At 32.3% G+C, this 12,577-nt stretch overlaps 1 protein-coding gene and 1 long non-coding RNA gene across 3 annotated transcripts; both read left to right on the top strand.

The window, feature by feature from the left end:
- Window positions 1-524: 524 nt before the first annotated feature.
- Window positions 525-2,317, top strand: LOC144997898 (large ribosomal subunit protein eL20z-like). Of its 2 annotated transcripts, none has more exons than XM_078957761.1 (5): window positions 525-634; window positions 1,102-1,149; window positions 1,271-1,406; window positions 1,470-1,587; window positions 2,140-2,317. In XM_078957761.1, coding segments are annotated over exons 2-5 (309 nt in total). In that variant the 5' UTR covers window positions 525-634; window positions 1,102-1,148; the 3' UTR covers window positions 2,194-2,317. The 2 variants fall into 2 exon arrangements, with proteins under 2 accessions (XP_078813887.1, XP_078813888.1); XM_078957762.1 differs by lacking the exon at window positions 525-634 and adding an exon at window positions 655-1,003.
- A 2,376-nt stretch (window positions 2,318-4,693) lies between these two features.
- On the top strand, window positions 4,694-5,209 carry LOC144998346 (uncharacterized). Its single transcript, XR_013660266.1, has 2 exons — window positions 4,694-4,751; window positions 4,819-5,209. It is a non-coding gene; the product is annotated as an uncharacterized LOC144998346 (long non-coding RNA).
- The last annotated feature ends 7,368 nt before the right edge of the window (window positions 5,210-12,577 follow it).

The raw sequence follows: 12,577 nt of genomic DNA, 5'->3' as shown, positions 1-12,577 counted from the left end.
TGTGTAGTAAAAAGAATGAAGTATATATATTATATGTAATATAAAAAATATAATTAGTAATTTTTTTTATTAAACTTATCGTTTTTAAACAGTTTAATTTTGAAAATGTATTGTTTTTAAACGGTTTAGTTTTGCAATGTTTGGATTTATACGCGTTACAATACGTTACCACAATAATAATAGATAACATAACATATAATAACAGGAGGGTGGGACAGTGTTCGCCCGTTATGACACTGCCACATCGGATAACGCAATAAGAGCGCCCATCCGTCTAAACAACAAACGACCACTACTACTATTACTACCAAATCAACATCATCAATGTTGACAATGACAGTGCCTATATTCAATAAAATTGCTTTGTTTAGACTTAAACATGTATTCCCATTTTTTTATTTGTAATTTCAAAACTTTAAACATAAAGAGAAAATTCAGTTTTTCCAAACCGGTTTCACACGATCCTAACAGGTCGGGTTATTGGGTTTGTGGCCCTATCGGACCATGGTCTAAGATTTTAACTTGTTGCGGCACATAAGCATACGGCGGGGCCCGAAGGTAGACGGCGGCAGTAATCCACCTACCAACTTCAAACCCAACAGCGACGACGGCGCGACTTCGTTTTCACGGAAAGGTGGCGCTATGTTTCCTTTTTACATTCTAATCTTTTGTTATAAGCAAGTCCGCTTTGTAATCCGGTTCGAATTTGCTTATACAGTTTTTGATTCTACATTTCGACCAAGGGTTTTAGTAAATTACCACTACATTTGCTTCTTTAGCTGTTCATTCTCTATAATTTGATTGTTTTTATTTACCGAGCCTTATTTCGTTGATCCTTAACCTGAATATATCTTCCGAGTTATCTTTTCATGTAATTGGGAACGATTTCCTAATGCTACCATTTAGCTGAAGAATTTTACGATCGAGGATGAATAAAATTTGTTATTTCCTGTCACCGATTCCGAGAAAACCTTGTCATTTCGTCTGCTACTTGGGTTCCATTGTAATCCATACTTGTTCTTGTTCTTGTTCTTCTATTAGGTTGTATTCAACATTCAACTATTCAATGGCAGCTATACTAATTATTTGTCGTTTTAACAGGTCTTCTAAGGAAAAAGAAGCTGAAAGACATTTGACGTACCAACCAAAGTAATGAATCTTAAAGTTTATCATACATCTATGTTTGATTTAAGAACCAAAGGTGGTATTACCTATATGTTTGCTTATACTGATTATTCTGAGGTACAATTTGTTCTATTGATGCATGCAGTGATTTCATCGGATTTAAAGCAACAAAAAGATTTAAACTACACACTAATTGGAGATATAGAGGCTAATAATCTGCTTCAGCTAGCATATTTTGATGAACCCCTCCCTTATTGTGGCTGTGGAATAGGATGGTTTTGGTGAGTTCTTTTCCTACCATGAAACATCATGTGTGGATTTATATATGATGTGTGTTTTTGCAGTCTATTGGTTGGATTTGTGTTCCCTTTGCTGTGGTATTATGCAACAATCTTGTACTTGAGAAATTACTATCAAAAGGATCCAAGGGAGAGAACAGGACTTGCTGCTAGTGCAATAGTGGTATGTGTTTCAAAAACCAATTTATGTCCTTTTTTTTTTTTTTTTTTAAATATGTTTCACTTCATTCCAATTGAATTAGAATACCATATATAGTATTCTTTATTGAATGCTAAACCCCATCATCATAATCACTCTATTCAAACTACTTCTCAATTGGGTGTCAAAAGAAGCTTGATGATCTTGACTTTTAGAAATGGTCAACAGTTATGTTAGCCCTTATGATAAGTCCAAAGGTTAAAGTTTTTCCCCAGAAACAAAAAAGAAATGTTGTTCAACAATTATGGTGTACTGGAAATATATTTAGTTAAAATTTCAACACTATATAGTTACACCTCTATCTAAAAAAAGAAAGAATGAAATTGAAAATTCTTCCACCCTTTCAAAAAGAATGGTGAAATCCATCAAACATGGCATTTGAAGGATTCTGACAGATTGAATTCCATCCATTTGGCAAGTATGGAATGGAATCCCAAATTCCAATTTCATTGGGATTTGTGAACCAAACACGCCCTTAATGTTTTTGTCACTGACCCAAGTTTGGTTTTATTTCAGGCTTTGATATTTACAATAGCAGTGCTTATTGCAGTAGTGGTTATTGTCCTTTGAATCTTTTTGATGTTTTCCATATTAACTCAATGTAGAAACTAGAAAGAGCACTAACCAAAGATCAACCGTGTAAATTGATACATGCACAAATCTTCTAGCATTAATGAAACTTTTCAAATTCAAATGTTATGACATCTTTAATTAATTATATGATTATGGTACCCATAATGGGTATATGTAAGAAACAACAACATACTTTCTTTGATTTGTTTATTATACCTTCCTAATTTCAAATTTTCTTATGTAGTATTGTACTTTGGGAAATCTATGTGGTAATAGTAATGACATCCAAATATGACACAATTATTGATGCTAAATTCAGATAGAATTTTCCAAGTATAATGTACTAATAAGAAATCAATGAAACTATTTTATAATTTGGTAGAATTTCCAAGGGTTAATTACAAGAAAGAGTGAAAGGCCTAGCGTTTTATCATTTTTTTTTGGTTTAAACCTAAACTTTGTTTATTCAAACATTGAGGAGTGGGGTAGCTTTTTGGTTTGGCTATTTTAGCCCATTCACGTGTCATTGCCTATGTCTTGGCATTTATTAGCTTTTACACAAAAGACCCAACATTTGTTTTCTCAAAAGACCTAACATCATCACATTTTTCGGTTTAAACATAGTTGCTATTCTATTATTATTTGACGAGTTCATGGTGATTAACTGATTATGATGCTTTGCATTCACAACACAATCACATTGGTCATGTTTGGCAATGCCATTCATCATAACAATCTAAATACATAATCAACATTTAATTAAAAAAATAAACAAACAATCACAATTATTTATTTGCAAAAAAAAAAAAAAAAAAACCGATCAGCTTTGACTAAACCCAAAATGCAGTCCGTGTGGATTCAATGGAAACCCTAAAATACAAGGCTTGTGTGTATGTGTTTTTTTTCATTTGAAAAAAAAAAGAAAAAAAAAACCCTTATCTAGAATTTTCAATGTCCTTGATAAACCTCAAAAACCTCCTAAAGTGTCCGGGCCACACATACATTTCACCCATGAATCCATTCATGTGATGCAACATGTACATGATTCACTTAACGCCATTTGTCATGCAATTTTATAAATAGAAATTTACCATCTAAGCATACAAAAGCATTATAATCACACTTAGGTGTTAGTTTGTTTTTTTTTTAAGTAAAAATCCATAAAATTTGCAGATTATCTCTGCAACCATCTGCAGTAGAATAGGTGGATCAAACGGCTTCAGACTATAATAATAAGCATGTTTGTTTTTTTAACATTTGCATGCTGCTGCAGATATTAAAAAATTAAAATAAACTGATATTATAATCCGAAAATAGTTTTTTAATATCGAAATTTTAATAATATATGACATTTCGGCAAGAATTTATGATATTTTAGCAAAAAATAATAATATTTTAACAAAAAAAAAATATATATTTTAGCATAAAATAATGATATTTCATCAACAAATTATTATTATTCAATATAAAAAAAAATTCTACAAGAATAAAGAAAAAAAATTAAGTAAGATTTCAACAATATATAATCAATATTTTAACAATAATAAAAGAAAAAGAATATGTTGGAAGACGTAGGAGGAGTCAAAACAAGTGCTGCGTTAAGAAGAACACGCGCAGATGTTTTTTAATCCAGACTTCTAAAAAACAAACAGCTACGAGATGAAAAGTGCTGCGTCGCATAGCAATAATAGGTCTGAAAAGGTTTTTTCCAAAAAATAAAGAACACCTTAACATACTAAACATCTTTACATAGCAAGTTTAAACCGAAAAAGTGCCAAAATTTAGATCTTTGTGAAAACAAAATGTTGGGTCTTTTGTAACAAAAATATTGATATGGCATGCCATGTAGGCAATGGCAACCGAGAGTTAAAACGGAAATGAGGAAAACCGAATTAAAAAAAAAAAAAAATTAAGGTTCAAACTAAAAAAATAAAATAATAAAATGTTAGTTGTTTCTTGAATATGAATGCCTTTATAAAAATAGAATTTGAAAGCACAATTGTTTTAATAGAATGAAATAAAATTTAGACATTATAGTAAACAAATAAATGAATGTATGGTTGCTATTTCTTGTATTCAATCATATTCATAAAAAATACTTCGGCCAGTGGGTTGGAGCTCATCCATATACCGTGGACTACGGTGGACATGTGGTTTTGAAAAGGGAAAATGACCTTTGAGGGTAATAAAGTATTCGTCTTGTATTCATTAGGTCTCTTATCTTTTTTTTGTCTTTATTATACCATTGAACTTATAATCCCTGTTCACCAAAGCCCTTGATACCGGTTGTTGTAGGTTACTACTTATGTGGATATTACGTGGCATTATGTGCCATAAACTGGGCTTATTAATTGCAAAGTTACAGTACTGCATCTTCTTGCCCGTTCTTACCCTAGATCGACATGTCTTCTTCTTCTTCTTCTTCTATTTCTTCGAAACGAAATGTTGAGTTTCAACCTGAAAATCCTTGTTACTGTGGGTTACCATCTCGTGTATGAACTTCACGAACTAAAGACAATCCAGGAAAAAAATTCAGATTGTGCCCTAACTCCATGGTAAAGCAATTGTTTTTTACTTTTCGTTTAATCTTCTTTCTTTAACCAATTTGTTACTTTTTTCAAGAATGAAGGACCAAAATGCAAGTTCTGGGAATGGTTGGAGCCTGAAACCCCTGAAAATGAAGTCAATTCTGGGAAGGACAAAAAAGAACCGTGCAATTTAACCCTCAAAGTTTCTATATTGGAAAACGAGATCAGCATATGTAAGATGAAGATGGAACAAGAAAATTTGGTTGTTAGACAAGAGTTTGAAAAACTCAAATGGAAGCTATTTACTCATAAAGTTGTGATGATTGTGTTGTTTCTGTTGTTTGTGTTTAAGAAGTAGTTTAGCCCTTAATTTAACCCTTAGTTTAGCTGTATTCAAAGACTAAATGTAATCCTTAATGTTGTAATTTGTTTGATGTATTATGACTAAATCTTTTTGATTAATGATAGTTTGATGTTTTGAGTGCTTTCCAAGAAGTATTAATGTGTTTAAAAGGTTAATGAATTGGACATGATGCATGGGTAAAATGGTCCAGATTAAATTTGGCAGTCAATTGTTATTGTGTTGATGTGATCCAAGGGTAAAATGGTCCAGATTAACCACATTGGATACATCAAACATTTCTTAATGTATTAAGACTAAATCTTGGCATTAATCAATTGTTAACATCTTGATGTGATCCAAGGGTAAAATGGTCCAGATTAAATTTAGCAGTAATCAATTGTTATTGTGTTGATGTGATCCAAGGGTAAAATGGTCCAGATTAACCACATTGGATACATCAAACATTTCTTAATGTATTAAGACTAAATCTTGGCATTAATCAATTGTTAATGTCTTGATGTGATCCAAGGGTAAAATGGTCCATATTAAATTTGGCAGTAATCAATTGTTAATGTGTTGATGTGATCCAAGGGTAATAAGGTCCAGATTAACAACAACAACAACACCAAACTTTGCTTAATGTAGTAATACTAAATTTACTTGATTTATGATAGATAATATAAGATTAAACAATCTATATGCAAATAACCGTACACCAAAGCATATAGATAAAAGACAAAGTTGTAATATTCCATCATCATGTGCACTATTACAAAAGCTGTGCCCACAGTTGTCCTAATATGTCAAAAGATGTGCCATGTGCGATGATTCTTAAAGTTTTCCCAATTACATATTTATAAGACTAAAAGTTTGTCTTTCCAAATAAAATCATTCCAACACCATTGGGTTGTGTCGAGTGCTTCCTTCTTTCTTCAAAACCTTCCTCCTCAACCCTATCTTGGTAATTCTTTTTGAGTATTTTTGTATCCTCTGCCTAGTTGCAACTGGTTGAGCAAGGACATCAACATCTGGATGTGGATCATCTACTTGAACTAGTTCAACATGTGGAGCTGGTACATCAATTGGATCCACTGGATCTGCTTGAACTGGATCAACCTGTGGAGCTGGTATTGAACTGGACCCACTGGATCTGCTTGAACTGGATCCACTTGAACTGGTTCCACTTTACCTGCTATACAAATATGTAGCTAATGAGTTGGATGTTCCATTTAAATTATATTGTTTTAATATCATACATTTCTCTTTTTTACATTTTTTAGGTTTCTTGTTTTTTGGCCTTGAAGTGGATGCTACATCTGCTGGTCTAGTAGGACATGTTGATCTATTGTGGCCCCTTTCTCTACAAATAGTGCATCTATTAACTAAACCTGCTTTTGAGATAGTATGCCTTGTTTTCCCCTTGCTTTCCGTCTCAGATTGATCTTTTTTCCTTTTAAGGGTTGGCCTTCCTGGTAACCTTCTTTTTTGAGGAGGCAATGGCTTCATGTAGGGAGCTTCAGGCCACATGGAACTACCATTAAGTGGGTTAATGGTATGGTTGTAACAAGTCAAGAACATGGCTGTATGGAACCATGGTGCAACATAATCCTCTGCATTCCTGTTAAGGTATGAAATGGCTGCCACTGCATGCACACATGGGATACCTGATACTTGCCAAGATCTACATCCACATGTGTTGTTGTTAAGGTCCACAGCATATCCATCATTTCCAATCCTAACTTCATATTGTTGTATCCTAGATGGTATAACACCCCAAAATCTGCCCAAAAAAATAAGAAGTTCTATTAATCTTATAGATGAGACATATAATATATATAAAATAGAAGTTATATCATACCTTTGCTGTTTCTTTAGCTTTGATATCTTCAACCTTATAGATGGACATATTTTTAAATTCCCCCAACTTTGTCCCTCTTGCAACATTTTATACATCCTCTCCATTGCATAAATCCTTATCTCTTCCAACATGGTGATGAGTGGCCTTTTCCTAGCAAGATCAATAACAGAGTTGAAACTTTCTGATATGCCATTCTCATAAGCATCACAAGCCCTGTCCACTTCAAAGAATGCCATGCACCAACTTTTAGGGTCCCTTTCCATGAGGTGTTCATAAGCCAAAGGATCATTTTTTTTTACGGAATTCATTTCTACCTCAAATTTTGGTTGAGTAGTACTAGCAACTGCTGCCCAAAACAACTTCCTATATTGTTCACCTTTGAAACTTTTCTTGAAGTTAGCATAGATGTGCCTAGCACATTGTCTATGCTCTGCTGCTGGAACCCTTTCTTTGACAGCCTCTATTAATCCCTGAAAGAAAGCATGAAATAGATGACATAACAAAAACATTCAACTTAAACAAAACAAAACAGAAATATACCTTGTGTTGGTCTGATATGAGGGTCAATCCATGATCAATTCCCATTTCAATGTCATCCAGAAGGAGGTCAAGAAACCACTTCCATGTTTCCTTATTTTCAACTTCCACCACAGCCCATGCAATAGGGAAGATGTGGTTGTTTGCATCCCTACCCATAGCTGCTAACAGTTGGCCTCTATATATACCCTTTAAAAAACAACCATCTACCCCTATTACCCTCCTACATGCTGCAATCCAACCATCCTTCACACCCTTAAAACAAACATACATTTTAGAAAAGTAGGTTGTGGAATCAGGCATGACATTCACATCTATCTTTACTGTTGAACCAGGATTTGTCCTCATTATTTCTTCTCCATAACTCCATACTTTACCATAATGTTCTATCAAACTACCCTCTATCTCATCCAAAGCATATCTCCTAGCATTTCTACATTGAGTGACACTAACAATCAAGTTAAACTTTGTACTCACTTTGGCCTTCATTTTCCTTATGCTCATTTTAGGGTTCTTCAGAAGTTGATTCTTAAAATGCATTCCAATCCATTTATATGTTACAATGGAACCAAGTTTGAAGACTCTTGAACAGTTATGTTCATCAACTAATGACTTAATTTGGAAAGACCTTTCACTGCTCATCCAGGAAGCCCACAGTCTAAAAGGACAAGAGGGGTTCTTGTTCTCTTTACAACATCTCACTAATAACCTCTGACTATCATTTTTCTCAAAATAAAGGTTGTACCCATTCTTCACTGCATAGTTAGTCAAACAATTTTTCAATTCCATGGGGTTAGAGAATCTCATACCTAGAATTGGCACCATTTTGTCCCATTTCTGGTTCTCATTATGGACAGGGTACACTGGTTTGTCATCTCCATTCTTGGTTTCAACCTCATCAGTTTCAGCCTCATCATTTATATCCTTACACATACCTGACACCCGATGTAAGAATTCATCACCAATAGTCTTGTCAAGAGAAGGAATGTAATCATCTGCTTCATGCTCATATGGAATATCATCAGAAAGTTGTGAATCTTTATCATCATCCAGGTCTTCGTCGAAATAATGCCCTTCATCATCAGCCCAATCAAGTACAGGTTCATTTTCGTGGTCTATATACACATTCATTCTTAGACCGGCTTCATCACTATAACCCGTTTCAATAAACTCAAAGTAGTCAGCATCATTCGTAATTCTCCTAATACCCTCTGCCAATGGTTCATTTCTAGTGCAATAATATACATTATCACAACTGCCTTCAATCAACTTTGCAATGAACAAGTTAAAGTCTTTGAAATCCATTGCACCAAAATCGACATCACAGATTGAAACAACAACAACGTTCAAGTACACTAATGGTTTTGGTGCGAAGAAACCATTATAATGTAAATAAACTGTTAAATACTTACTTTGTTTGGAATCGGAGGCCATCTTCTTCACTATAACACTCACATTCACCACTTCTCTTCAATTTCCTAACCGTATGCTTCGATTGAACTTTTTCTTCCCTCAATTAAAAAGAACCCTAACTGTAAGGACAAACGGGTGAAAGAGAAACGGTAATTAAATGTGTTCTAATTCCACGTAATAAGACATGTCATCTCTAATTAAATGTGGTAACCGGTAAAACAGGTGATAACCGGTCACGGTGGCTTTGGTGAACAGGGATTATAAGTTCAATGGTATAATAAAGACAAAAAAAATATAAGAGACCTAATGAATACAAGACGAATACTTTATTACCCTCAAAGGTCATTTTCCCTTTTGAAAATGATAACAAAATAGATAAATAAATAAATTTCATTATATAAATTTGAGGGGGATGAGTTTATAAATATCTTAGACACTATTTGAGCATACGTTTGGGTCAATTGTTTTCTGCATTTCTGGTTTTGTGAAATTGGTAGCTGTCTTTTAGATTTACCAAAAATCACATGGACCAATGGATAAGCCTTTATTTCCTGATTTTCTTTATCACCTTAAAAATATAATAATATTTTACCAAATTAAATTATGTCACGGTTAATTGATTGGTCACAATTGTTTCGGCTTAAAAGACTTTATTTTATCAGTAGTTATGTTAGATATTTGTTCGATTATTAAATTTGTTTTTATTAATTTATGTATCTAATCAATTTATCGTATGTATGTAAATAATTTGTTGTAGACCATATCGAAATGGAATGTCTTTGTGTTATTATTATTAAATAAATATATATGACCCATAAATCACGATACGCGGGGTCGATCTGTAACCTGTCCTATACACGGCATCCTGTGCTCTGTTTTAGATCAATAGAGTCAACAAAAACACACCCCACACAATACTAAATAATACACTTGCTCTTTTGTCTTCATTAACCAATGCTTAACTTTGTGTACACGTTTTGGGAGTTTTACTGCAAGCTCAATTTCAACTATATATTATATGCTTCTCCATATGTGACGTGAAATATATAGTTTGTTTTCTTATAGAAAGAAACCCACATTCTTTTTACAAAAGAAATACCCATGAATATGAGTTTTTTTTAACAGCCGACTTTCATCTCTTTAAATTTAGGTGATAAAATTAGAGGTTCTTATGGTTCTTAATATTTTTTTGTTTTCATTTGAACCACTCCACATATATATATATATATATATATATATATATATATATATATATATATATATATATATATATATATATATATATATATATATATATATATAGGTTCATTTGAGATCATTCTAATTTTGTGAGACCGTGAGACCAAATCTAAAAATAATTTTAAAATGCAAAATAAATGGAAAAATCCAAAAATTCTTTTTTTAAATATTATTTTCGGAACTTGAATTAACTAAAAAAAATATAAAAAAAATAAAAATAAAAATAAAAAAAATTCCGTTTTTTTTTTTTTGAAAAAATACGTGAAATATTCTAAATAGAATATTACACTGACATATTCTAAAAAATAATTTTAAAATGCAAAATAAATGGAAAAATCTAAAAATTCTTTTTTTAAATATTATTTTCGGAACTTCAATTAACTAAAAAAAATAAAAAAAAATAAAAAAAAATTCTTTTTTTTTTTGAAAAATACGTGAAATATTCTAAATAGAATATTACACTGTACATATTCTAAAAATAATTTTAAAATGCAAAATAAATGGAAAAATCAAAAAATTCTTTTTTTAAATATTATTTTCGGAACATGAATTAACTAAAAAAAAATCAAAAAAATCAAAAAAAATCAAAAAATGCGTCTCACGGTCTCACAAAATATAGGTGGTCTCAAATGAACCTAACCCTATATATATATACTAGCCGTCTACCCGCGCAAAGCGGCGGGGCACGTGAGTTCTTTCGGTGATATGTTTCCATTACAAAATTGTTATGTTAAAAAAAAGTACATGTTGAAGACAATATAATCAAACTATGGTGTTATTTGTTACATCATGCATCAAATAACCAATAAAAAGCAACCAGTCAAGACGACACAAAATATTAATCGTGCAATACTTCTTTATACACCACATTTGCTGTATAAACCCCATAACCTTTTGAATTTTCGTTAGGCTTTACTAATACTTTTGTATTGCAACGTGAAACCCCTCTGGACAATGCAACATAAAGTTGTCCATGCGAGAATACTGGTTCTGGAAGATAGATACCTACATATGGAATTGTTTGTCCCTGAGCTTTATTGATTGTCATTGCAAAGCACAATCGAATAGGAAACTGTTTCCTCATTAGAGGATCGATGGTTGCTACTAATTGCTTGTAACTGGTATTGGTTTCATATCGATGGATGTGGATTCGCATATGAAATCAATTGTGTTCGCATCTATGAAATCAGTTCGCATATGACATCAATTGAGTTCGCATTTGGTTTTGTGGGTCAAAACAGTTCGCATAAGAAGTTCACGATTTGTTTGAGGTTAATTGATTTTGATTTCGCAAGCTTGGAGTCGGAGATCTGGATTGTGTTCGCATCTATAGAATGCGAGGAGAATTTAATGGTGATATTCAGTTCGCATTTGGTGACACAAGTACGTGGTTGATGATTTTTGGTTGGTTCGCATTTGAAATTAGTGGGTTTCGCATTTGGCTTCGTATCTGGGTTTCTCAAACAACTGAAATGCGAATATGAGACAATTGATTAATTTCTCAGTTAATGCGATGAAATGCGAATGAACTCAAAGACGGATGGATGCAAGATGCGAAGAATTTGAATGAAAATGCGAAGTTTTTAATGTATAAATGCGAATTGGGGAAGAAAGCTTAGAGTTTCGCATTTGGCACCTGATCTTTTCAAGAAATAATATAAGTGGTCCAACTTCGCAAAATGGGGTCATTTAATCAGAAAATCGATCATTCTTCAAATATGACATTTAATCAGAAAATCGATCTAAAAATGAGACATTTGGTGTTTATCGATTTTTCAGGGTCGACGGGTTGTATGAAAAGCGAAGGCTGAGTAATTGAAAATTAGAGGATCGATGGTTGTTGCTACTAATTGCTTGTAACTGGTATTGGTTTCATATCGATGGATGTGGATTCGCATATGAAATCAATTGTGTTCGCATCTATGAAATCAGTTCGCATATGACATCAATTGAGTTCGCATTTGGTTTTGTGGGTCAAAACAGTTCGCATAAGAAGTTCACGATTTGTTTGAGGTTAATTGATTTTGATTTCGCAAGCTTGGAGTCGGAGATCTGGATTGTGTTCGCATCTATGGAATGCGAGGAGAATTTAATGGTGATATTCAGTTCGCATTTGGTGAAGCAACATTTAAAGGATATTTGTTGAAGCGTATTAGGATGAAAAAGTTTTAAATTTTGAATGACCATGAAATTAGGATTTTGCTGAGAAATATAAGGAATCAAAACAAATTTAAAATTTAATATTATTTTATTAATGGTTGTTTGTAATATTAGCTTAATCGTTTGTACGTCTTAAAAAAATAATATTATTATATTCAATCTATTTATAGAAATAGTTAGATTTCTTTTATAAGTAGTAAAGATATATATATATATATATATATATATATATATATATATATATATATATATATATATATATATATATATATATATATATATATATATAACACATGTATCAAG

This window comes from Lactuca saligna, chromosome 5, assembly GCF_052625555.1.
Source record: "Lactuca saligna cultivar CGN05327 chromosome 5, ASM5262555v1, whole genome shotgun sequence".
NCBI classification, from domain to species: Eukaryota; Viridiplantae; Streptophyta; class Magnoliopsida; order Asterales; family Asteraceae; genus Lactuca; species Lactuca saligna.
The sequence above is the reverse complement of the archived record's forward strand: the minus strand, read 5'-3'. Positions and strand labels throughout refer to the sequence as shown.

What these genes read in the sequence shown, in the direction of transcription:
- LOC144997898 (XM_078957761.1), top strand. An exon ending in TGTGGAATAGGATGGTTTTG is followed by an intron (nt 1,407 to 1,469) that starts GTGAGTTCTTTT and finishes GTGTTTTTGCAG; the next exon opens with TCTATTGGTTGGATTTGTGT. An exon ending in TTGCTGCTAGTGCAATAGTG is followed by an intron (nt 1,588 to 2,139) that starts GTATGTGTTTCA and finishes GTTTTATTTCAG; the next exon opens with GCTTTGATATTTACAATAGC.